We start from the raw sequence: 26,853 nt of genomic DNA, 5'->3' as shown, positions 1-26,853 counted from the left end.
TGCGCGTCGCGGGGTACCTGATTTGGAAGCTCAGTAACCCCGCTGCGCTGAGAACAAACATACGTAAGATCTGTGTATTCTAGATTTATGACACATGATCGACCTTGTGTCCCTTGCAGGTTTGGTTTACGGTATTCTATGTTTGATTTTGTAGCATAGGTATATCTACTGGTTGACGTGATCATGTCATGGGCATGACATGAACTGAAAATCTAATTGGGGAAATTAATAGATTAGCCTCAGGCAGATCCGTCAAGCTCCCGGGAAGCATAAAAAGCGCCACAGTTAGCGGGGTAAATTATGGACCTGTGGCGGTGACGTGTCGACTTTCCCTCTGTACCTAGGATTGATTCCATGACCTCAGTCTTTGATCATTGATTCTGTCCTCCTCCCAACCTGGCCATTTTATTACTCTTACTATTGACCGAGGCCGACTCTTTACCCTAACGTGGGTAAATTTGCATACTGCTTTATTCCCAACCTGTTTACCTGAATGGAAATAAAATGCAAGCATTGATTGGTTTCCCCCACTATTTGGGATGCTGGCCATCGAGATCTCTCCCCTCGTGGCCCGTACTGACGGAGCAATACGTCCGCTATTCCCTATAAACCAGGCTCCTTCATTTGCGATACTTGTTTTCTGGTGCCACCACCGCCTCTCTTTGTGGATGCTAATGTTGCTGCAGAGTGGCTTGCTTGCTAGCACAGCCCAACAGTTTCAAGAGCTTGTTCAAAGGAGCCAGGGAGCTCCCCAGATGGACCCGCTTAAGCTCTCATTATGACGTCCCGACTTATCTCTTGATATGAAGCTTATCCTTATCTCTTGAATGATTTTCAAGGTACATCTGTGTACAGAGAGTATCATGGCAGAACTTGACATCATGGCAAGAAAAGCCATTCGCTCACATGCTGGAAATCACTTCTCCATGATTACCATGTCCACATTATGCCAAGTTACGTTGTCAACCTGTCTCATCTACTAAGTCTACTTGCAGATCAGATTGGTCTAGATTGCGCAACTCGCCCTCGACTTGTACGTGCATTCCTAGCTAAACCGAGGCTACCTGCTTTGAGCAGAGAGTACAGCACATCGCAGACGTCTTTATCCCCGCCGGAGTACGTCCGTAGCTCCCGCTTGGCTGTGCCATCGGAATCTCTAAGCTCGACAAGCTTAGTCTTGTTCGTGATTGTTTCGATCGATTGCACTCAACAAGCTTTCGGGTACCTTTGTATCTATCCATGTGCCAATCTGTATACGTACTCGAATGGTATGTTTCGCCATCGGCAATCGGGACAAGGCAATCATCTTTGGAGCACATGCCAATCGTGTGATTATTGTAGTGCCTCGTATCCAAGGCATCATGATATTGGCTTGAGCATAGCTTGCGACGGGTCTGGATACGCGCAGGAGTTAGGCATCTTGGCGAATCAACAGCGGCCAGTTCAGAAACCAGCAACCTTTGCTTTCTTGAGATGAGACGTTAACATGGCATAATGGAACGGAGATCAAGTCCTGTTTCTCCCGCTTCAATCTAATTCGGCCTCTTAACCACTGTGCATAATATTGTCGAAACCGGCTGGCCAGGCACTGTCAGAGGTCGGATTGGGCTATTTGTTTGGAAACTTCGCTTACATAAGTCCCAGTGATCCGTTTCAAGCAATTTTTCCACAAAAGGGAGGATGGTTGTAGGGAGATGGCTAGAAACCGACCTCGTTGTTGTCGTGACGATTTGTAGATATTCAACTAATGCAACGAGGCATGCAAGTTGTTTCTTTATACGAGATGCGCTGCGGTGGATCTTGTCACATCACTGCGGTTTGTATACAGTCATGGCTATTCGTTTTATCGATATCTTCAGCATCATCCCAAGGATGGGTGTTTACACAGTCATGGCCTTATGAGAAAGTTGAATCGTTAATTGTGAAACGTGAAACATGCACCGTTAAGGTGTGGACTTTCGACCTGAAAAATTGCATGTATCATATGCGAGTATCATAATTTATAGAATCAAATATCTCGGCCCCATAGTCTCAAATGAGTAGTATCCATTTACTTCAGAGTGCAACATCGTAATTGGTCCTAAGCACCATCTGCCGAGGGACAATTGCATCCTGTCACCTTCTTTAGGACTCGGTAATGGCCTGAGATCTGTAGCACCCTGCTTCGATATTGCAATATTCTCCCAAGAAGTGAACTTCAACGGACAAAGAATGTACAGGGTTTGTCACGAGACTCGGCTGGTGGCTATGAGTGCAACTAAGAGTTCGATTATGCCCGGCTTGAGGCACAATGGTGTTTCGGAAACCACCAGTGTAATACATAGTCGAAGAAAATTTAACTCCATGATACAGGCTGAAGTAGTTTATCTACTTGATGGCAGACCGGGTATGATAGACTACTTGCCTTCAGCATCACAAGTTGAGGTCTGAAATATTGTACTGTCCCCTAGGTCTGTTATTGAGATGACAGTTTTGATTAGAGGAAACCCTTCCATGAATGCGAGAACTGTTTTACATATATATGAGGATAGCGCTTATTGGGTATATGCGCATATTTATTTCTTAATGGCCAAATAGATTGTGATTGCAGGAAAACGAAAGACAGAGAAGTAGTAAAAAGAGGAGAGACTGTGACGAGGTTAAGGCTGGGATATGTAGTTGGCATTCCGTACCTACCTAGGTACCTAGGTACTAAGGTAGTAGGCATGTAAGTTTAGATAGCAAGTACAATTAACTTAACAGTAGTTGATGTATCGAACGAAAGAACCTGCTTCTGTTCGAAGTTCTAGAAGGGAGGAAGGAGAATAGTCTTTGTAAGACAAGGCAGGATGTCAGAAATAGCAATCCCAGCAACGGCAACTTCTACCACGATTAAGTAGGTGCTTCAACCTGTACAACACTTCATACCTAGTCAACAGGGTCCTAATAAGTTGCAGTATTCAGAGCTGAAAGTAGGTTGGGAGCCATGGTTAGAGGAATAGACGAGGGAATGGGGTTGTTGTGACTGGCGATTGCCCATTCAAAGCGCTTGACTTTTGGGCTACAGTGTATGCCAGGACTACATTGTATTTGCCAACAGAATAGTTGTAACTTGCGGCAGCCAATTAGTACGTTGACTTGCGAATGATTGCGTATTTCACTGTTGAAAACCAATGCATGTATTATATCTATGATCTTACTCGTTCTATTAGTAAACGTGCCTCTATCGAATGCTGCTAGATACCAAGTACCAAGCCACTAGACCTGGGCGGCCAGATCACTATCCAGTGGGCATATTATTTACTTCTTCTATAGTATTCGTAACGCAGGAAGAAAGGGGTATATGTTGTTCCCTATTCCTGATCTATCAAATTAACAAGAGCATGTAGTCAGGCAGTTTCAGAGAGAGGCTCAGAAAGATGACTAGTCAAATCGAGCAACTTCGAAATTGCAAACGTTCAATAATCCGACTGGTTACCTAGTGCATAAAGCATAGGGATCCAGTACGAAGGATCAGAAAGAGTGTCAAATTTTGGCGATTGAATGTCTCCGAGACGTTTGCTTTGACGTTGAGCCTACCAAAGATCGATTGGCTTGCGAGTATGTATGCCGAAGTTTTTGGATAACAGAGGCGATTGGTACTTTGAGTATGTTGATCTGTTTCAGTCTTGAACCCCCGCTCCTCTATCATTTATCTCAAGAAAGGGATCATCGTGCTGTGGGGGTGAATTCAACCACAGGCACAGCATCCGCCTGTTTCTTGTTCTTTTTAAAGGCGGAGAACAGTGTGATGGTTGCGCAGCCACAACTGACCATAATTACTGTCGATATGTGACGGTATCTAGCCTTAAAAGGGTCTCTGGGTCTGTGCCTCGCCTGGGCACTACTCTTGCTTCAGTCTGTGTGTCATGAATATCAAGGTATCTATGAGCATGAAACAATCCCGTCAACTTGCCGACCACTACCGTTACCATGACAGATGCGAAATGCCAAGCTATGTTCTGTATGAACGGCACTTAAACTGAAGCCGGGAGAGGCTAGGCATTGATCAGTATTGAGCATCGATCTACAGCTTGTAGGGTAACGATCACACCGGAGTTATCCCAGTCCGACACAATCTCAGATATCAAGGGACGGATTGGATATGCACATGTCACAAGTGGGAATCAAATAGACTTCAAGATAAACTTGAACGAATCAGTTGGTTGAACCAAGTCTTGAGTTTCTTCTGTTGTCAAATTACTCCATGATTAGAGAAAACCACCGGCTCCTGCGAACATGGGTCGGAACTTTTGTAACAGCACTATCTCGGTATATCGCAATGATCAGCATCTCGTGAGCTGCCCACGGACGCTTCCTAGCCCAGGCCTCTAGTCTAAGGCTGGTGTTTGTAGATCAGCGATATCAATTTACTCGTGCCTACCAATCTTAGTAACTAGGCCAGAATTACAACTACCGGCATGAACTGGTGGAGAAGGAGGTTAAATATTTGTTGCTCGTTTATCAGGAAGCCGAAGGCAGGTATTGTACTGTAAGAAGTTCTCTATCTACTTGGTTTACATACCTATCATATTCGTTGAGATTTGTCTGCTGACAGAAGCGGATAAGCAATAGAGTATATAGCGAAGTCGTTGGAACAATGCATTTAACACTGCCAAGACAATCTTTCATCTCAAACCCATGCCTCGTAATCACTAACACACTTGTTATAAGCAGCCATTACGGATATACTGCACCGAAATCGAGACGACTACGTACGGATTCAAGGCACGAAGAGATTGCACCTATATGCTCGGAGTTATAGGCATGAATACTACCGGCTATTAAGGTTTTCTAATTTAATATCCGAGAGCCACTGTGTTTTACTTATAGCGTCCCCAGTCTTATCTAGGACGAAACTGATGCATCGACTTTGGGAGAGCAGGTTTGAGGAGGAAACAGCTTCAGGTAGGATTAACCTACGTTGAACACTTCCTAGCGCCCACGATGAAGGAAGAAAAAAAAGGTCCTTGCATCTGAAATCATATTCGGGGGTGGTCTAAGCACCTGAGCTGTGTCCATGGTCTTGACTCAGGACGGTTAAGATGGGCTTGAGTTGTTGCTTTGCTTGTCCGTCCTCTGTGCAAGCAACAGTTGACCAATACCTGACTACTAGTCATTGCTGCATCAATGCAGAGTGGCCAATGCTCAAACCTGTCAACCTCGTTGAGCACTTATGTGCTTGGTCGAAAAGAAGAAGATACGCAGATACAGTACGACTGTGTTAATTACATACACAAAGTCAGGGTCGCCTGTACCATGCTGGGTTATGAATAGTCAAAATTATGGACCAAACATCCAAATCCTCGTGGAATATGCATCAAGATTCCTCTAGGATTGCAATAATCGTTTTAGAGCCAGTGGAAAAACATCCACTTGGAATCGTTTTCTTCCCCAGAACAAGATTGTTTCGGTGGATGCAGCGGTGTTCTTACAAAGAGAGGCCGATAAAGATACTTGTCAATCCAGGACTGCTGCATTAAAGTGACTAAAAGAATGCCAAGAGCCCGGTATTTAGACCTTGAACCCGGGATCTTTGTCCTCGCTTAGAGAAGTTCGAGTTTCATTATTCATAGTGTCCCGTATATGGGTAGGAAGAATGGTTGAAACAACAAAATGGAGAACAAAGGACCAGGGATGAGCCAAAGAACGAACTGGTCCCATAGTCTAGAAGCACTAGGCTCTCTCGAGTGACTTTCTAACATTAGTTTAGTTTAGTACTTTACGGATACCCATAGGCAATTAATTGATTAGCTTCTCTTTTGTGCTGACAGATCTGTGACCGGGTGCAGGCTGTGATCCTTGCGAAACGTCAATATATCCATACCTCGTGGCCGGGCGTTCTCCCCGCCTTCGGCAGCAAGGGGATCCGTGTGACTTGCCATTAGAATCTCAAACTCTCTGAGCCAGAATAGGAAATGGCAGCTGTCTTGGCTTCTAATTCCGCATACTAAAGACCTGAAGATCCTTGTCTCGCCATGTTTGAAGTCTGCGGCGAGGTTGCACCTACTAAGTGCTATTGGTCGGTCGCTAGCACCCACTAGGAATAGACCATGGGCCCGCTGTTTGCTTGACTAGCACTCCTGCCTCTTACAACACGACGAAACTTGACTCTGTCACAACAATGCTTCAGCCTCTTGAAGCCAGCGCCTTTTCTTCTTCTTCTCTGACGGCGACTTTTGGATTCATTAGTCTCTTTGTAGAAGCTCAATTGTGAATTATCAGCTATGACCAATTCGAAATTCAGTTGTGGCTGCACTTGCAACCATTACCAAAGCCCTCAAGCGAGTGAACACTGCAGCTGATGATGACCTCAAACTCCCCAACCCCAAAGTTCTCTCTCTCTCTCCTCTTGGCAGGTCCCACATCGTGTCGCAGAAAGTTCGTCAGTGTTATCGAGAATCACCGTCCCGGAAACCCAATCTACACGAGTGAAACAATACCCTTCTCGCCCTAATGCGGGACATGGCCCTCAACCCACCCAAACGCTGGGCTTGGCCTCTATGCATCGACCACCATCTGTCAGGGGCGAAAGCCTCGATGCTACCAATCTCCGTCACGAAGCAGCTTCATCCTTGCTCTTTGGGTATTCCTGAGTCTTGCAGGGCTCCTCAAGCTTAGCTCAATGTGCATCCCAGCCTCGATGTGATTTGCCCTTTGTTCAACATGGCAAGTCCTATATTGCCTCCATCGTCTGCTCTCTTCCACCTAGTCGGTGATGCTTTGTCTGATCTCCGTTTCTTTTCTCGTTTTTGATTTCACGTTCGTTTGCCACAGGCCAGGTGCCATCTCATATCTTTCACTTTCCTTCTGTGCTTTCCGTGTATTTGCTTGATCATCTCTTATCTGCTCTGCTTCAATTAACCTGGTACTTGCTTTAGAGGGCTACACTATTCTGACTGCTATCACGTATTATCTGGCTGCTCCTTGTCTATTTTCTTTTCTCTCTTTTCCTTTCGACATTAGGGTTCCTTTTCGATCGATACTCTTAAACGACATCGCCATCGACATGGGAAACTAAAAGTCACCTCAAAAATCAACGCGGTGCCGGCACTGTGAAGGCTTCAAGCCTATTCTTAATCTCGAAAAGACTTCTCGAATTGTACACGACAAAGATTAAAGATGGACAACGACGGCACAAACATGGGCTCGACGGGCTTTCAATTCCAGGCAAACTCAACATCAAAATGGGATAACGAACTCAAGTTTGCTGCAGCTGGCTCGGTCCGCACCTCAATCATCGTTCTGGCTGTTTTCAACTTGGTGGTGGCATTCGCGGTTACTCTCGTCATACTCTTGAGATCGTGGAGGACACTAAAACGTACCGAACCGTGGGACTTCAAGTAGGTACTCCCTTTACTCCACTCCAGAGACATCTTCTTACAATTCGTCGTCTAGATCATCTTGGTTCCGACTTGTCAAGGGACGAGATATTTACCCTTTCGTCCTATCTATCGGCATCGTAACTCAGGGAATTGTGTATGCTACTGCTCAAGCCAAGGGACTCGAATCACTCATGATCCTCGAGTGCGCCATGGTCTCACAAATGATGCTTCCAGGCAAGTCGGCCTGTTCGAGACCATATGCTCGATTCTACTAACACTTCTACAGCTTTCTTTATTGCTCCATTTATCCAGCTGGTATTTGGGCTGGAACTGACCATCCGCGTCACAAAACCAAACATATTCCCTTTCCGTGGGCGATTCAACACCGTGGCCTGTCTCGCGTTCATTGGTGCCCTTTTGCTCGTAGTATTCTCAATCACGTTTGCAATTCGCCCGTCAGAATTTTGCTTTGCAAGCCTAGTGTCTTTCCTTCATCGATATGATACCGGAATCTTCGCGTCTTTGCTCACTATCATCATTCTTGTCATTGTCGAGTGCGGTATTATTTGCTTCAAACTTCATACCGGAGCCAGGATGGATGTCACTGAAAGGGATGAAGCATCTCGTATGGTTTATTACATGATTATTGCCGTGATTTCCTACGTAAGTACACTACTGTTCGACGGATAACAGGAACTAACTTTGAGCAGACTCTGCAAATAACTTTCTATTACAATACGTCGTTCCATGATCCGGGAGCAGCTGGAGATGCTTCAATGCAATTATCCATCATCGGAACAGTTGTGATGAACATGTCGGGATTTTTGCTTGGCTGCTTGTATCTCTTCCTTCGGTCGAGTAAATCTCCGACTGGATGCTCTGATGACGACTTCGAGGCATCTCGAAGCTTCAAGAAATGGACTGATGACCAGGATCAAGAACCCGCAACCCCCCTCTCAGCGATGCCCGGAATGGTTCATAAGTCTAACAGCAGGGAAGACCTGATGATGGACGACAGGGTGGAAGACAAGGTGTTTGGTGCACGCAAGGACTTCCTCAAAGGTGGCTTGAAGCCCCTACGCTTGGGAAGCATGCGCAACTCGGGCGATCTACCAACAGCGCCAAAACCTGTACGAACGTCGTCGAAGGAGTCGATCAAGAACTTCAAGCGAAGCATGTACAGCATCTTCCCCAAGCCCGAGCCACCCAAATCACCCATCCTGTTACCAACAACATTCTACAAGGGTCCAGCATCCAAAGCAGCGCCTGAACCCCCATCTTTAGCCGATCTTCTCGCACCACCAGCCCTCCGTCTACCCGATAGGAGACTCCGATCCAGTGGCGCTTCAGCTCTCTCCACTGCAACGGTGCAGATTGGCTTGCGACTCTCCAATATTGGTGGTGACATGAGCCCTACCAAGCCCGAACCCAAACAAGACACAAACCGCGTGGAAGAACTCGACTGCCCCAACAGCACAGTGAGATTCTTCCCGAGGAAAACAAGTCCCCTCGCCATCGCCATTGTCGATGTTCCTGGCGAAGGCACCAGATACCAGATTCAAGACAACTTCGAAAATGACCTCTCTGAAAAAGAACTTCCACCTGTCCCCCTGAGTGCGGGTATGGTTACACCTCCAGAGACCACTCTCAGCTCGGCTGTGTACAGCCCACAGGAGTCAACACCTGGCTCATCCTCGCACAAGCCCAATAAGCCATCAGTCAGTTCCAGAGCCCACAGCCGGCAAGGCTCAACCATGGGAGATTTAGGCAGGTTACATAGCCGCCATGGGTCAAGAGCTGAAGCGGATACGGGGAGAGGACCATGGATTTAAAAGGTTTTAGGAAAATATGGGTAGGGCCCTCAACGGGCGAGGATGATGATCTCTCACGAATGGTTTGATACTTGTAACGATTCCCTTTGTGTTCCAATGATTTGGACTTTTCTTTGATGCCAGCGTCGAGATTTATTTTATAGATAATTTAGAGGATTGGGCGGAGATTTAACAGTTTCAGTGAATGTGATGTAAATCGTACACTGGATCATCATTTCATGATCTCTGGCGCAAATGCCTCTGTAGTTCTCTATCTGTTCTTTGTAGTTTGAGATGCGACTCTTCGCTCCTCCCACTTCTCCCAGCCCGCCTGACACATGTCCTCTTCCACTACCAAATCACGAACTCGAAAGACTCTCGCCAAAGGCGTCTCCAAGGCCCAGCCCAACCAGCCCGTCTGCCGCACAACAGCAACGATGATAAACCACCCGATTGCACTCACAGCGCCAGCGGCACAACCTATAACGACCTGCTTAGGGGTGTGATAGTTGAGATATACCCTACTCCATGCCGTCGCTGCCGCAATCGCCATGCCAGCCACACTCACTGCGACCCTTTCGACGACACTCCATGGCCTGTGCACACCGCTTTCTACACGGCCCTTTAGCACACGAGGGGGCTTGTGACGGACGAGCAGAAACAGCGCAAGAGAGACGCTCCAAAAAGCAACAAACTGGGCGTGGGAGCTGGGCATGCCATAGCCTTTACCGTGTATACGACGCGGTCGTTCTTCCTTGATGAGACGTTTTAGAGCAAAGTTGAGGACTTCGCAGGTGAGTTGACCCAGGAACATGAGGGCGACTTCGACCTCGCGAGTGAAGAGCACGAGTGTAGCATAGACGACGCAGAGGGCTTGGGGGAGGAGAGCGAGATAGGCGCATACGAGCGAGAGGTGATCTTCGGGGTCCTGTGGGATTTGTGTTAGATAGGTAGGTTCCTTCCTAAAATAGAGTAACTTACATAGTAGACATGGGTAACCGAGAGAGAAGCGAGGGGGGTAGAATCGTCGGCCATGATGAGTTGTGTGTGTCTTTGGGAGGTTTCAAGGAATTCAAAAAGACTGCATTATCCAGTAGCTAATTAATCCTGCGCCCTTGCGTGATCCAGTTGTTGTAATTGAACAAAGGAAAATAAATGGCTCCAGGCAACAAGTTCATAAAAAAAAGGATCAAAGCCAAGCAAGCAAGTTTAAGCTCGTCTCTTGGTGTGTTGATGACGATGCAGCCTGTGGCCGTGCCTGTGGCTAGGTAATGCCGAGAAAGATCCATAGAGTGGCGTCTCGGACTTCCTTGTCTTTTATTTGTCAAGTCGCAGGAAGGCAGTCACCGAATTCAACGACGCCGAAAAGAGTCATCATTTTAGCATCTCTTTTTCTTTTCGGTGTGAAAGAAAGAAAGAAGAAGAAGAAGAAAAATCATCGTCTCTTCATTCTCTTACTAATAGATGATAAATATTATATCTCTATTTACAACTTTGCATTTGTTCGTCATTACGGAATAACCCTCCTAACCTGTCTTGTCTTGTCTTGTCTTGTCAAAAGCCCTCGTCTCGCCCCTCTTTATAAAACACATATCTGCCAAAAGAAGCGCCCCTCAGGATTCTGGATATCAAAAAAAGTTGTCCGCTGAGAGCCCAAGAGACGGGATTATTAGGTCAGTTTATGCTATTTAAACCACACTTTTTAGGCTGGTATCCTAAAGCTTAAAGGTCAACGTTTCTGATACCAACTACCTAGGCTAGACACCTCATGTTTGAGTCTTGTTAAGGAAGGAGATAATTACGACTACGATCATGGAGGCCTAGCAGATATGGACGAAAGCGATGATCCTCGTTTCATGGAGCTTGGCTCCCTTGAGGCCATATATCCCGAGATTCGTCGTCTTGACGCACAGGACCCTTTCACCTTTGAGATAGATCTCCCTGTTGAGCCTGCCGCTCCGGTTACTGTCACTTTTCCAGCAGCATCTGCACCCGCTCACACTGGACTCACAACTCCTACTCAAGCTGCCGAGAATACCCAGCCTGAAGTTGACTCGCTCAAGGTCTCGTACCTCCCGTCATTGCGGTTGAGAGTCCGGTTGCCAGAGGGCTACCCTATAGATATAGCACCCGAGGTTCAGGTATCGACAACACCGCAGTGGTTAACCGAGGAAACAATAAAAAGACTCCAGGATGATGGGCCGCGTTTATGGGATGAGATCGGTCGTGATATGGTTGCATTTACCTACATCGACCACATCCAACGCGCCGCCGAGGATGTCTTTGGAACTATCAGCCCCGAGGGAACCCTTCAGGTCGACCCCGAGCATAAACTCGCTGTGTTAGATCACGATATAAAAGCCAAAAAGGCAGCATTTGAAAAGGAAACATTTGAGTGCGGTGTCTGTCTCGGTATGTACTATCAACAACCCACTTCTAAGCCCCTGCTGACGATATAATATACAGATCCCAAAAAGGGTACTAAATGCCACAAGATGCTGGACTGTGGCCACATATTCTGCATACAGTGTTTGCAGGATTTCTACAACGATGCCATCAACGAGGGCAACCTGTCCACTGTCCGATGTCTAAGTCCCAACTGCGCTAAGGAACGGGCAACAGCTAAACAAGCAAAGAAGAGCAAAGTTGCTGTTAGCCCCAGTGAGCTTCTCCAGATTGGTCTATCCGAGGAAATGGTTAAGCGTTACGTTACGCTCAAGTACAAAACAGAGCTTGAGTCTGACAAAAACACAATATACTGCCCACGGCAGTGGTGCAACGGAGCAGCCCGGTCAAAACGCCACAAGAAGCCGGAGGGTTTGGACTTTGCCGAGACTTCCGATGCTGAATCAGGCAAAGAGGAGGAAGAAAAAGGAGAAGGCGATTCTGACACCAGAATTAAGAAGAAGAAGAACAAGGACCGGTTCAACAAGGCTGATCTCCTGGCCATCTGCGAAGATTGTGGCTTCGCCTTCTGCGGCCAGTGTTACCAATCGTGGCACGGAGAGTTTGTTCGCTGCGCACCACGGCGTGACAAAGAAGAAGTCAGTGAAGAGGAAAAGGCCTCGCTCGAGTATCTTCAGCTTCACACAAGCCCATGCCCAACATGCAATGCCCCTGCACAAAAGACACACGGCTGCAACCACATGATTTGCTCACGATGTGACACTCACTTCTGCTACCTATGCTCTTCATGGCTCGATCCTGTAAATCCTTACCAGCATTATAATCAGTTGGCCGGCGGGAAAGTTACTTCCTGCTACATGCGGCTATGGGAGCTTGAAGGTGGCGATGGCGACGATGTCGGCTTGGGGTTCATTGGCGGCCGTGGCCTAGGAGCGGATCCTCCGCCAGCACTAAATGATATTGAGCTTCTGCCAGAAGTCATCGAGTCCGATGATAGTGATGGCGAGGAAGAGGTTGATGCCCGTAATAATAACAGACAGCTTGGCGGCGAAGGTCAAGGCCAAGGCATAGAGATTGCCCGCGAGGGGCCTCTCGTGATTCGACTTGTCGACAATCAAGCTCGAGACGCCCGTAGAGCTATTCCTCCAGCTGCTCCCGATGCACCACAACATCCAGCCGGTCGAGGGCATCGTGGCCCACCTCGAGGTGTAGCGGGTCGAGGCCGCGGCGCAGGAGGGGCTGGGAGAGGAGGCGGAGGAGCTCGTGGCGGAGGAGCTGCCAATCGTCAGCGGGAAAACCAGCGACTACATCAACTTCAGGAGGCAAATGGTCAGAATGCTGGCCTTGATCCAGCACAGGAGGCATGGGTTCGCCGGTTCGTACAGATGGCTCTCAATGACGAGGAGGATCTGGTTGAAGGCGACTCAGATGACGAGGATGGTAATTGGATTATTCGATGACAACAGGATTTGAAAGGTCTCACGATCACAAAACGGCATCGTGCGGCTCCGCTGTAAATACCCAAGACAGTTTCCTAATAGATAGCCTTTTCATATGTAGCAAACACATACGTGCATGATCTGCCATGCGCACCAAGATCCCCGGACGATGTCAACCAACTTCTGCGAAGGCAACCTGTTTTCCTGTCTCGTGTCTTGTCACGAGAACTTGTACGCTCTCCTGAATCGGCACATTAGTGCTGAACCTGTGCCCTCTATCGACTCGACGGTTCCGTCAGTGCCTAGCATAAAGGAATCTTCGGCATTAGAGCTAGACCCCGCTATGGTAATTGACACCCGCTTGTAGAATTGTTGGATGGGTGATTGAGGTTACATGCTCCAATCTGTCCCGACTTGGCCATCTGCTGCACCACTTAGACGGACATGACCGTGTATCTAGTATACCTAATTAGATGAACCCATTTAGACCTGTGGAAAATGCTCCGGTTATCAAAAGAGAACCATGAACCTTTTCTATCAATTACCGGTTGTAGACGTAGGTTCCTCCACCTCTATGGAGATGGAGAAGTAATATTGAGTACATAGTAGACCGCCAGTCGGGATTACCACTCGGCAGAAGACCCTGATCCTAGTCAGCCTGGAAGTGGTATCCCCGTCCCGACTTGTTTTGTTCCAAGTCCTTTGGTGATCCATACACACTCCGTGACGGCACATGCTGACCAATGTATGACTTTGCCCATACCGTATTCTTCTCTTCTGCTGGCTGACCGATCGACACTGTAGCCCTTGAAGATACGGGCCCTCGTGCAGACAGCCTGGCCTCGAGGCCTACCATATGTACTATGTATGTAGGTAGACCTTGCTGGTTTGGTTTTCTTAAGATACAATGAGATTGTCAAGGTTAACGTGGCCAACTCGGACTGCAATACTAGTAGGAGGGAAGACCGGAAAAAGAGGTGAGGCAGAGCTGCACGCCTGGACCTCAGAGGTCAGAGCACAAGACCTAGCTATGCCTAGAAAGTCGACATTGGATCGGAATAAAGGCACTATGGCTAGTAACGTTAGTTTATTGGCTTGATGCTTGATGCCACACAGAACCACACCATCTCACGCATGCACTGCTCCGAACGACATAAGGTCCTGCACCTAACGCGAGGGCAAGGCACAAACATGCTCCAGTGGTGTTCGTTCACATGGCATTGCACCAGGCCCCATCTTGTTGATAATAGACAAGATGGGTGCAGGGATACAATTACGAGTAACAGACGTAGGCCGGTGGTTGATGCTTGGAGGAAAGTCGTCGGATACGTCGTTTTGGTTGAAACTGGGATCGTATACTGTTGGAAATGCCGCTGATGCTGAGTTGAGCTCACTGTATCGAAGCTTTATGGCCGAGCAGGGATCCAAGTACATACTGCAGCTTGCAGGTGGTGCTCTGCCCATAACCATCTCGTCGCCTCGCATTGCATGAGCACGCGCACGCTCCCGAGCATGCATACACACGGGCATTATAATATCTAGCCAGCAGTGAGAGCATTCACCATTGGTGAATAGTCTGGGCCGACAGTTGCAGAACGCGGGCGCTACTATTAAGGTTGCTCCGGACGGGTATTTCGGTTCCGGCCAAGTAAACCGTCTCAAGAAGGGCAGATAATGTTTCATGTCTTCCAGTTTTGCTTAGGAAATAACTACTAAGCAATCAATAGAAAACGCAATATCCAGCAATCTCGCTCCTGGGTTCTGGTTCTGGGGAAGAGCTGATCCTCATCTAGTCCTTAAGGGAGCAATGTCCCTGGACGTGGTGGAGCCTAAATATGAGAGGAAAGTTGCATCTACGTAACTAGGTAGTATGTGCCCAGGGCTGCCAGGGCAGGCTGGCTTGGTACATAGCTCATAATTTTGCATACCCTTGTTTTTGTTGTCTGTACTCTGTCTGTACTGTACATAGGGTCGAACCCTTTCAAGACGTGTGCGGCATGCACGGATGCCACTCTGTGTCCTTGTCGCAACGCAATTAAACGCTTTGTGTGGGCGCTCTCACCCACGCCCTTAGTTTCTCGCCCAGCTGGATAACTGACTATTGCTGCAGTGGACCGGCGTATGCTTGACTGAAATCAGTTCATGGCATTGGACTGGCTGCCGGGGAATTTACTATGCTTACTGAACACGTCGCGTTGATCATCCACGGCACACTGCTTCAATGCTACCGGATCTTGCAAGTAAGGAGCCGCAACTGCACCATGAAACAGATGTGCCTTGACCTAAGAACGGTAGGGCTGAGTTCACGATACCACGTTAACTTGCCGAGTAGGTAGAGTGACCGATGCAGGTACGCCCGGTATACGAACCAAGGAATGTCCCCTTTAAAGTATTTTCGTATTTAGACGTATTATGCTCGAAACACAAATACATAGTTTTGTGGCACAAACAGTTGGCAAGTTTGTGGGCCAGGCGTAGCGGGGATCCCTTTCTCTCGAAATCCGTTGTACATAGTGAAGGGAAATGATGATAAACTAGCGTGCGTTTGTATCAGTACATAGAAGCAATGTTTTGATCCAAGCGTCTGGTCTAAATGACCTGATGTTGATAAGGCCTAGACGTACCCGCCCCACAGAACGTCCGCATAGTCAATTGAACAACTCGTAAGTATTACTTGAGAAGTCCGACAGGAAGGAAGTATGGTACTGTAGGTAGTTAGAGTCGCGGACTTGATCGTTCAAGGGTGTGGGAGCCTAGTCTTGTTGGGTCGAGAGAGGTGACGATCGTTAGCTGGGGGGGGGACTGCCAACCTTACCTATCTATGCACATAATGTTTCGTTTCATTGCCTGATTGTTTCTTGTTCCTTCAGATACTCGGATCCTTGTTTTTTTATAAGCAAAACCAGCTCTTTGCCGCAAGATCTTGGGTCAGTGGCAAACCTCGAAACTTTTCTAGGTAGTTGCTCTGAAAGTAAACAAGTCAATATTGCCCAAACAACGGTACTGCAATTCTATTGTTCGGACTATATTCGGAAATGAGAAATCGCGACTTGACTGGGAATCCGTATAAGTCAGGGATTGGCAAGACACGACCAGCTGTTCCCGGGGACAAGGCTGAACTCAGAACAACAGCTGTCCGCATAGTACAAACTCATCTCGCCGACTTTCATCAACTTTATGCGCATTGACTCGTATACTTCGGTCGATTCAGGGGCACGATGCTCCATCGGTCGATGTGCATCGATTACATGGTTCCGAGATGAATCGCTTTCCGTATTTAAACAAACGTGATCAAGAGCCGGTTTTCGATCGGCGTTTGTATGTATCCGTACAATTCAACAACGCAACTAGGTCAAGGAATATTGAGTTATTGCCCAAAGTGAGTCAAGTGTCTCCCAGTCAGGTCGCTGCAAGACGATCAGTATCCTAAAAGGGACTACCGACCGGAGAAGCAGGGCCCAAACCACGCCAATTGCTTCCTTGACCCCTAAACCCGGAGAGATGTGGACCTTTGTCTTTGAGACAGCAGGGGGCGGGACCCATCGGCAGCCATCATGGACAACGCTAAAACCGAATACCAGCAGGGGAAGCCAATCGACTCAGCTCTCTGAGCTCATGACGCTGTGGGTGTTCAACTGCCGCGATCTGCTGGCGCGTTGCAACGTGTGCACTTACGATGCGTTTGAGGAAACCCGTTACCGGTGTCCGTCTGTCCCATCCCATAATGGTCACGTTTATGAAACTTTCTGACAGTACATACTGTTACTTTTGCTTCTCTTGCGCGATATTTCGGGGGAACGACGATATACGGAAAAGCCCTCGACTTTGGCGTCGTGACACAAGCTATGGGCGGGTACCCAGATGATGATTCTGGCGTTGGCGCATGGATGCAGTCGATGTACTTTACTACATCTTGACGCATGCACATGCAACACCGTTTTAGCGACCCTGTTAAGTGACCAATCAAGCGATTGATGGATCGCTTGACAATTCGACTTCTACTAAAGCATACTAATAGTATCTTAATACCCGTATGTTAAGGCCAAGGATGTGCGAAACACAATTTCGGGCAGAGTCCTCTCCACATTGCCATAATAGTCTCCCAATTCGTAGTATCGGCCCCTTTGTTCGAAGATCCTGCATATGGCCTTACATTTCGCGTAGAGGTCATTATTTGCCATGGCTTGAGTGTCGAAATTGCTTGAATCCGGAAACGCCGCTTGTCCAGAGTTTGTTTGTAGAGCTCAGGAGATCGTTTTGTTATCTAGCGATCCAGGAAAGGTCATTACAGCAAGGCTTTGACGATCACGATACTCTCTTGGCGTAAATTACAACATAAGGAATAAACAAAGTGTCTTGAAAGGTAAATACTCTAGATGGAGCCATCTGCCTGCCACCCGCTCAACGTGCTCTCAAGCCGACAGATGTAATGGACTGCCAGATCTTAAAAAATCGCCGTGGCCGTCTAAGATGGTTACATCGACTGGCTTGCGACAGGGCAGGGTACTTGGAGACGAGCTGCTACAGTTGAGATGGAGTCTGGGCGTGTGTCTCAGGAGAACAGTTCACCGGTGAAAGCCGTTGCCCTGTTCAAGCTGGGCTTGGGGTACTATTATTGCTATGTATCCAGACAGGGCGCGCGAGCTTGACAGCCTTGTTACGGCAACCTTCAATAATACACAGCGGTCATTGTCGAGGTTGGACATACCGGACTGCAGTACGGAAGGGCCACTAGTCGAATGAATGCAGGCGCTCAGCGAATAAGCAAAAGAGGTGACTGTCCATTTCCATCTCCGATCGAGTACAGGAAACAATCCTCCACAAGGCATGTGAGAGTGACGAGCTGCATGCCAGAGCAATAAATGCGGATGCACTCCAGTCTGTGCGGATTTAGACGTTGTCGATGTGGATGTGCAGTGGACGTGCTCTATCTCCTACGCACGCTATAGATATGGTTATCCTTGTCGTGTTAAAGAGCTCTCAAATCACCCCAATTGCAAACAAGTGGCCCTTGTTCTGTTCGTGATTTTGAATCCTGGACCATAGTCTAGTTAGATACTTGTACTTGTACGTATTGGTCATTTTAGGCTTGCTGCCCTTTGCTTGGTCGTGACTCGATCCTGTCTCGTCTCCTCTTCTGTCGCCGGACAACAGAAGAGACGGTTGGAAAAATTAAGGCGAACGTCTGGCGTCTTGAACGATAGTCCATGGAAAGCATGGGGATGGGCGAATGATTTGAGTTAATATTCGCTTCGGCACGGCCTAGACGTTTGAAAGGTACATATGCTCCGCTATACTTATTGGACTTGTATTATAGTATGTACTCTGTATATCTCATCGAAAACAAAGCTCATGGGTGTCGTAGCCGCCCCTGGTGGCATCGTGACGACAATAACACGCGATGAGGATGCCACACCCGTAACTGACTCGGTTTCTGTATTATGGTCTTGTATGCATGCATGCGTACGAAACCTGGAGGAGGTGGAAGATACCGTACTTGCAGTAGAAGTCTGCATGCCTAGACAGGTACGTAGACCGTTGATCAAGCGATGTGAGTTGGAGGAGAGGCTGGTAGATGGTATGGCCAGTGTCTGAGATAGAGACCCTTACTGTGCTCGTACTGTGGGGATAGCCGTTGAGGGCGGCCGTTGGGAAAGAGCACGGCCCCATCCGCTCTTGTCTTTTCTAGGCTCGCTTCTGGCATTTTGCGTCTTTAGTGCATCAATCTTGCTTATTAGTGGTGCATACCCTGGTCGTGCCTTCCCCTCGCACGTCTCCTTGCTTCGTCCAGAGCAGAAAGCAAGAGCCATGCATTGGCCCCACCCAGCATGCTCTTTTCCTTTTTTTCTCTTGTCTCATCTTTCCCATTACATACCTGGCCCTTGTTCATCCCAGTATTGTTTTCTCCACCAACAAACCAGCCAACAATAACGCGAGACATTGATGCAACGGCGCGTCTTCGAAGCCATCTCCAAATGGGCGTCCATTTCGAACCATACGCATTCTTCCCCATCTCGACGAGATGAGCCACATGAAAATTGACTAGACTATTTGACATGGGTGGCAATATCTGAGTCGTGACAATGATTGAAACGCTCTCTGCAATGTTCTGTAACCCTCGTCATTATAGTTATTCCTCTTGGTCAACGTCGTCATCTACAACACGCACGTTTTTTTCTGTCTTACCAACAAGGATCACGGATTCCAGGGAGATGGGATAATACGCAGCCCGACCTAAAGCCACATGGCTCAACATACGTAGCCACAATCTTGTTCTAAGCCTGGAACAAACGCCCACTATCCGTGTGTTAGCTACAATCCTGAATCTCATTCAAACACTAGGTTTGCATACTAGAGCAAGCTTCTCCGCACATTCGGCCAAATTCAATTCCATTATGCGGCGCAAGCATGTCCAAACCAGACGTTGGCCGCCTCGCCCCAGACGTACTGTACGCTATAGGACACAGACCACTGAATGGACATCCTGGGTTAGACCATGGGCCTGTGGTTCGCGCTATCTTCTCCAGGTCGCTGCTGTCATTACTGCAGGGCTGTCGATACTGTACTATATGTATGTTGTATGTATGTACTGTACGTACGTGCGTGCGTGCATACTAATTATATTGCTGCTTTTCCCAATGCCACAATATGCAAGTAGCGCGCGCCCGCCCCTGGTAATTAACGACACTACTGCGAATGGAGAGCTCAATGATTGTGCCGGGTCCGCGCTGTTCACTCCACCTTCTCCGTCAGCCTCCGCTAAAAAGGTTTGAGTAAGCATAAGCTAAGCTGTCTCCTCTGCCAGACCAAGAAGGTACTCCATTCTTTCATCTCCCGAGTCGATCCCAAAACGGATCACGCTCGAATTTACGTGCTCCGGCTTGTGGCCGGGCGTCCATATCACTGTTCACCGAGTAAATGATGGATGGATTGCAGGCATCTCTGTCACTTTTGCCTGATACTGTCCTGTGTTAATGCTCTATCAGGACCAATGGTATTTGTCAACGTGCAACATATCATAATCACAACATGATTGTGGTCCTTATAGGTGGATATCTCTTTTACATAGGTAGGCGAACGAACCCTGGTCAGTAGCAAAACTCTTCAAACTTGAGTTTTCCTCTGTTTCCTTACCTCCCTGTTCTTGTAACTTGCCCCATTGTCAACTCTGTCCAACGGCTTTCTAGAAATTTGCGGGCCGGCAACCTTCACTACACTACACGGAGGATTCTTCTCTCAGAATCAACATGCCCCGGTCAGACATCAAGGCTCAGGATTGGCCATCATTAGGCCAGCTTGATTGAGGAGGGAGGGGGCTGCCGGGCCCTCAGAGATAGTCCCCGTGTCCCCGCTCGACCCATTTCCTCGTCAGTTTCTGTCTATCTCATCCCAACCAGCAGGGATGGGGTAGCCAGTACGTGGGACTGGCACTGCACATGCCATGTTCTTATCCATTCTTTAGCGTCATGACTTGTCAACAGTACATAGCCTTTTCTTAACGCTGGCTTGTTTAGCAGGGATATTCTCGAACCCCTCGGTAGACGCTGACGAGGGGATGGCATGGCAGGGGACTACGTGCTGGGGCGTGTCTGGGATGTCTTCTCTTACCCTCGCGTCAAGGCCCTGGTTCTCTTTTTCCCAAAACCCGCTGGCCATGTATTCGACTTCTGCTAACCTGCCAGTACCCGGCAGTTTGCGGTTCCCTTTGAACCCTCTCCATATCAAACAGCGTTTGGGGCATAGCATAGCTTCGTCTTAGTTTCATTATACGCTCCATCGATACATGTACGATGTACGTTATCAGACCTGCCTCTATCCTCGAAATAGCGTTTAACGAAGCTCGTCATTAACCACGCACGTTCTTTATGGCCAAGTCTTATTCATCGCTATTATATTGTGCCACGGACTATCGCCCTGAATGAAGAAGTCTAGGCACACCCAGTGTTGTCGAAGTATTTGCACAAAATCAGCCTTCAATATTACAACAGGCTTTATTTGTTTCCCAGATCCGCCCCTCCACTCCCGTCCTCCTTCCAAGAACGGCCGCATGCGCTGAAGTGGTCTCCTAGTCCACTGGCATCAATGACCGGTCCTTCCTGAGTGAGCTCCTGATCAGAACTCTCTCCGGAGTCGATACAAGCCAGGTCTTGTTAACAGCACTGACCCAAGTCCCTGTGCCTGGACCTCGAAACATCCCCCCGTCAGACCTGGTCTCCACCCTGGAGACAGTGCCGGGTGTTGGACTAAACACTCCCCTCCATCATCTGCCGTTCCTCTGGCCGCCATCCATTTCCATATACAAGTACACACTGCACCTTCAACTTTGAATATCACTCCCCCTGTGCCTTGGGTATCGCATCTTCCCTTCGCTCCCATCTCAACTTGCGCCAAACATCTCTTGCGTGGTTCTTCGTCTTGATACTCTTGCTACTTGGCTTGGTGTGTTTCGAGGTTTATGTTCCCAGGACCGCGTTACTAGTGACGGGTCAAACCAGACAGCTCCGTCTGGTTCAGTAGACAAGAATTTGGATAGGTTATGCTCTCATGACAACCGCAGCGGCATACCCGGCCACTATGGCAGACTTAAGAGGACACCCAGGACATTCGAGCCTGTGGTCGAGTTACGGAGGCTCAGTACACATGCCGGGGCGAGTGACGGATCCTATGCCGTCAACTTCATCGCCTCTTCCAGGACGAACCAGCAGTAATCATAACGAAATGGAACAGCCTTCTTACTCCTACAGCCGGTACCCACAGGACGATCAAGAAGCATACGACAGACCTGCTCACCCAGAAATGGTTTCCCACCACGGCTATCCAACATTGAAGAGATCTTTTTCCGAGGCAGAGCCACCTGCCTACCAGGAAATAGTCCAGGACCTTCGCGACGACAGCTCTAAGATGTCGGCTAGCCACGAACACAAACTGCTGGCCTTCAAGAGAACCCAGGACAAACACACAATTGTCGATTCACAAGGTCGCATGCAGCAACTCGAACTATCAGCACAGCTCCATGGAATGTTCTTCCTCTCAGAGATGCCTGCAAACACATCGGATGGCTCACTCCGACAGCCTGAGTTGACTTGCTATCGGAGAAATCTCTTCCAGATTAGCGGTACGCTTGTCACTCCACGTGGGCAACTTTCCGTCATCACTGAATCAGGCGAGACGGTTGCAGTCAGCAACATGGAGGTTACCATCTCAGCTATTGAGTCGGTTGATGGCAATCCAGTTCGATTGATCGTCATTCCGTGGAAGACCCCCCCACCAAACTCCCCCGAGACAAACCAGAGCCCTGACCAAGAGCCGCAATCTCTCCCCTTGATTCCTTTTCAAGATGACGGGTCAGAATCCGATGGCGAGTATGCTGTTTACCCAATTGGATGGCGCCGACTGCAGTTTAGGATGTAAGTGTTTCGGTTGACTGGCTTTTTGAACCTGCTGATACGATTATAGTGCAACTGCAAACAATGGCCGCCGAAAGGAACTCCAACAGCATTTTGTGTTGCATTTGAAGGTGGTAGGAACACTGGCCAACGGTAATAAGACTGTCCTTTCGGAATCGACGACTGCGCCTATTGTTGTACGAGGTCGAAGCCCCCGTAACTTCCAGGCCCGCAAGGAGATCCCTCTGCTTGGATCGAGTGCTGGTTCCCGTGGACAAGCCCTTGTGGAGACAGGTTTGGGCGTTGTGGCCGGACCCTTGAGTGCAAAGCATCAGGAAACAAAGCCAAGAGGTGTTGATGCGCAACTCCCACGGACAGCCTTTACCTTCAACGCACCCAAAATTCCCGGTACCCAGTTGGGACCGATACGATCAAAGTGAGTTTGCCTAATGAATCGATCCATGGCGATAAGGAAGGACGCAGCTTCGTCTCATCACTTCCTGAACCCCGATTGATGTTGTCTTGTGATGCCGTTTCTGACTGAGATGATAGCTCCTATCCAACCTGGGGAACCCCTCCGGCTCAGGTACCAATAGGACATGTTCCGACATCTGGCGCGGAGAACTATCCAGCAGCAACAATGGGGCCCTTGACGGGCACAGCCAGTTTCCCTGCCGAGCCGCAAGGGATGCCTATTCAATCATCCATGGACCCTCCGGCGCCTCTTTCCATGGTAACCAACGATTCAGAACACCCACCGGTTCGGTCCCAGTACACCTATATGCAGACGACGACTGCCCCTCCGCAATTATCTATACAGACAACTCCGCTTGGAGGCCATGAGCAGGCGATGAATATCCCTCGTTATGTCGATAACCCGAGACCCTTGAAAAGCCCTCGGCATATGAGTCACCCTTCGATAAGGAGTTCAGGCTCTGTAGTGAACAACGAACCATCTCCAGAATACCGATACACCCCTTATGCTCCCGTGCACGCGAGTCCCAGTGAAGTTGCTCAACCAAGCTACCACCCAGAGACATCTGGACCACCTTCGGTGCCTTCAAGGGACTACTATGCACCTCCGCACACCTGGAGATCGGCAGCTGGAGAGCATAACACAAACTTGGCATATGCCAACAACGAAACTCGACCATATCCCTTCCCTCAAGACGAGTATAAGAATACAACGACCGGAACGTCGCCCACGAAGGCAGAGCCGAGCCAACCACACCCTACATCAGTCTATAATGGAACCACAAGAGGCTCTTTTGACACCATGCATCAATATTCTTGGAATGGCAATTAGGCTTCTGCGTCTCTTTTTTGAAGCTCGTACTCGACGACATATTAAAAGCCGGCATCAAATGGTGTTGGCTTTGCAATGAGCATGAAGACCACTGACTGGTTTGTTCGTTAGCGAGCTTGTAAAAATACCTACTGGAGTTATTATTTTTCTTTCTTTCTATTTTTATGACGGACGGTGTTGGCAATCTGAATTGGGCGGCTTGCACTGATTTTGAAACACTGGATACCTTACCTTGAAGTAGTCGGAGCGAGGAGGAGGACGACAAATTAATTGAGGGTGAAAAGGCCGGACCGAAGGTGAAAAAGAGTTGTTGATACACGAGACCGGATAACGGACGACTAGAGGCTAATGACGCTGTGGAACGATGGAAACAAGATGAGTCGATGCCTCATCGAGCAGAGCTATCAGTTCTGCAATGAGTCCAGACTGATGCTGTTGCATGGATGGGCTTAAGGATGGTTTAGGCGAAACAAGGGCGTATCTCGTTCCCCGATTTTCTTTGTTCTTTCTTCATTCTGGGTATAAATCTGCTGGTTATACCCTTTCCCGTCTTCTGGCGGATGTTTTGTCAGGCGGCATGTCAGCAGGAATGTTGCTGCTGAGATCGAATTCCCTTATGTATTGATGAAGTAATCCGCAGAGAATTGAACTGCAATGAAATAAGACATGCTTTCCACCGTGAATGATCTGATAGGCGTTGGAAGATGATGCTGTAGTGGATGTGTTTATAAAAAGATTACAAAAGAAGGAGGAGATGAAAGGATGGAGTCAGTTCCTACCCAACTCAGTACTAGGTACGTAGGTATATATATATATATATAGCAATGCTGTCATCGATAGTTAGTTCAAGCCATGTTGGGAAATTCGTATGCAGGCTGAAATTGCGGCGAGACCAACGGCTCCTCTCGACGTCGGGCCAGGGTCTAGCGAAGCTGTTTTATACTGGAATAGAAGTCTTGCACGACGATCTCTGTTTCTCGTCTGGGGCATTGAACTCACTCGATGACAATAGATGAGGTAACACTTTTGTTACACCATCGACTTGAGGGGAAGTTAAATTTCCTATCACGCTGCTCGGACCATGTTCCCTTATTCTCATGCTGAAAGCCAAGTCGATGGATGATCTGACAGTGGCTATTGTTCTAAGCAGGGCTATCGTTGGAGATGGCGTCGTTGGTATATGTTCTGCAAGGGCGGGAATGAGTTTGATTGGTTGGCAGATTCAGCTGAAGGTAATGCTTGAACTAATGCCGAAGGAAGGATCGCAAAAGCCCACGTAGCTACATACTACCTACTAATTAGTATGTAGGTAGGGTAGACGTAAGTATTCCTACCCAGGTACCTAGCTACTAGGTTTGTTGTTGGAGTTCAAACCGACTGATTTCTACAAACGCTTACTAAAGCCCCTTTCTTACTATTGTGATTAGATAGTGTCATCTGAGCATCTGACAAATTTCCAACCTAGCACAAGTAACAGCTTGTATTAGTGGAAGCTTTAAACTACCTCTACTAACTCCAAAGCCAAGCTAATCCTATGCAAGGCTTTTAGTGACACTAACCTAACAAAGAAAAGTGTGTCATTTTTATTCTGGTGGCTTATGCGGAGCGATAAGATAAGAAACCCGATAGAAATTTGGTAAGGCTAACTTTGCAGTTCAGAAGCGTGGCATTCACTTCAATCAGCTCACGGAATTTCTCAATCTATCTTGCATCCTTCTTTATCAAGATTGAGGATTTATCTGGAGGGGAGCTACTGAACCTACACCTGTCACAGTTGTGAGGAATAGGCTCATAATACACACCCCATTTTGGCTGATTTCTCAGATATCGCTGTGTCTTCTGATTGAGAAGTCATCATGTTTGAAGTTCCCCAAGCAAAAAGGTAATGGTGCAATATTGCATTAAACAATAAAATACTGACCAGTTCATTAGGGTTCGCAGAGAGGATTTAAATGTGTCAGATGATGGCAGTGATGATGGACTTCAGGACGCCGAGTTGCGTGCAAAGCTGCATGCACAGATGGCGAAATCACTGGGCATGGATATTGACATCGGACCAGTCTCCTCCAGCTCCATGAAGAATTTAAATTCAGGGAACACCAAAAAGACGGACGATGATGAAATGGACGTGGATACTAATGAAGAGCCGGAGGATGACCATGAGGAGGCGTTTGTCTTTCGACTTTTCAGCAAAGCCCCAGCGACGCAAAAGGTTGTGTTGGAAGAGGATACTGGGCCAACAGGCACCGGCGTTTTTGTCAGTGGTCGGCCGCTATCGTACTACATGGTGACAGATATACCAGCACAACGAAAGCAAGAATACGCCATGGCCTCGATCAGCGGCGACGAGGTACTAGCAAGATCACACAACAGAGCCTGGGGCCTTGAGCTTCCCTGGAAGGTCACAAAACTCACCGTTAGTCGAAAGGCTAGCCCGGATGGAAAGGTGAAGGGAGACGACGTTAGAGGAAAACGAAAGCCAGGAAAGAAGCAACGTATATCACTAAGAAAACGAGGAAAGGAAAAAGAAGAGAAGGAGGTAGCCGAAGCGAAGAAGGTGGCAGACAAGGAAGAGCAGATTAAGGACAAGAAAAAGAGGATGAACAGATTGAAGAAGCTCAGGAAGAGGGCAAAGGCAAAAGGACAGAAACAACCCAAAGGGGAAGATGGGCACAGCGAAGATTCCGATGGAGATTCTGCAGGTTCTGAGTGATCTATGCAAGAAATTACCTTATTAATTATTATCTGTCCTCAGTACTTATCATCACAAGAATACCAATTTCAAAGGGGAAAAGAGAGGCTTGATTGAAGGAATATTGATTTGATTATGTGATCTAATATTGTTAAAGCTTTCGAGTATTCAGAAAGGAGGCTTGAGACAACTGAAACTACCTAACAAAACAATTGCGACAAGTCGGAAGTCGAAGTGGAGGGACCCTTGTTTGTCCTGCCCGGTCAGTACCTGCCTTACACCCACCAATGAAATTGGGTGGGCTCGACCCCATGGAAATCCCCGAGGCTGCTCGAGCTGTACCTTCCACCTTAGAATGGTACCTCTCTATAGGTAAATAAATCTAGGCCAGGCCACGTCTACAGTCACTCCAGGTTCACAAATAATCCATCATTTCTGTTCTTTTCAGAGATACAGTAGAAATAGACACT

General features: G+C 48.0%; 5 protein-coding genes across 5 annotated transcripts; 4 read left to right on the top strand and 1 right to left on the bottom strand.

The window, feature by feature from the left end:
* Positions 1-7,140: 7,140 nt before the first annotated feature.
* FSST1_001899 (uncharacterized protein) lies at positions 7,141-9,175 on the top strand (the record flags this gene model as incomplete). Its single annotated transcript, XM_083227837.1, has 4 exons — positions 7,141-7,361; positions 7,417-7,589; positions 7,630-8,006; positions 8,054-9,175. The coding sequence occupies 4 exons, from the start codon at positions 7,141-7,143 to the stop codon at positions 9,173-9,175; spliced, it is 1,893 nt and encodes a 630-aa protein (XP_083092081.1).
* Positions 9,176-9,425: 250 nt separating this feature from the next.
* On the bottom strand, positions 9,426-10,189 carry FSST1_001898 (dolichyldiphosphatase; the record flags this gene model as incomplete). The annotated part of the gene is made up of 2 exons (XM_083227836.1): positions 9,426-10,082; positions 10,136-10,189. The coding sequence occupies 2 exons, from the start codon at positions 10,187-10,189 to the stop codon at positions 9,426-9,428; spliced, it is 711 nt and encodes a 236-aa protein (XP_083092080.1).
* Positions 10,190-10,983: 794 nt separating this feature from the next.
* On the top strand, positions 10,984-13,020 carry FSST1_001897 (uncharacterized protein; the record flags this gene model as incomplete). Its single annotated transcript, XM_083227835.1, has 2 exons — positions 10,984-11,566; positions 11,621-13,020. 2 exons carry the CDS (start codon positions 10,984-10,986, stop codon positions 13,018-13,020), a joined length of 1,983 nt encoding a protein of 660 aa, XP_083092079.1.
* An 8,553-nt stretch (positions 13,021-21,573) lies between these two features.
* FSST1_001896 (NDT80/PhoG-like DNA-binding family protein) lies at positions 21,574-23,691 on the top strand (the record flags this gene model as incomplete). Its single annotated transcript, XM_083227834.1, has 3 exons — positions 21,574-22,406; positions 22,456-22,821; positions 22,938-23,691. The coding sequence occupies 3 exons, from the start codon at positions 21,574-21,576 to the stop codon at positions 23,689-23,691; spliced, it is 1,953 nt and encodes a 650-aa protein (XP_083092078.1).
* Positions 23,692-25,547: 1,856 nt separating this feature from the next.
* On the top strand, positions 25,548-26,404 carry FSST1_001895 (DUF2011 domain-containing protein; the record flags this gene model as incomplete). The annotated part of the gene is made up of 2 exons (XM_083227832.1): positions 25,548-25,573; positions 25,624-26,404. 2 exons carry the CDS (start codon positions 25,548-25,550, stop codon positions 26,402-26,404), a joined length of 807 nt encoding a protein of 268 aa, XP_083092077.1.
* Between the last annotated feature and the right edge of the window lie 449 nt (positions 26,405-26,853).

Source organism: Fusarium sambucinum, chromosome IV (genome assembly GCF_050947815.1).
Source record: "Fusarium sambucinum isolate potato_lamoka chromosome IV, whole genome shotgun sequence".
NCBI lineage: Eukaryota > Fungi > Ascomycota > Sordariomycetes > Hypocreales > Nectriaceae > Fusarium > Fusarium sambucinum.
Note: the sequence above shows the minus strand (reverse complement) of the source record. Positions and strands in the feature narration are given on the sequence as shown.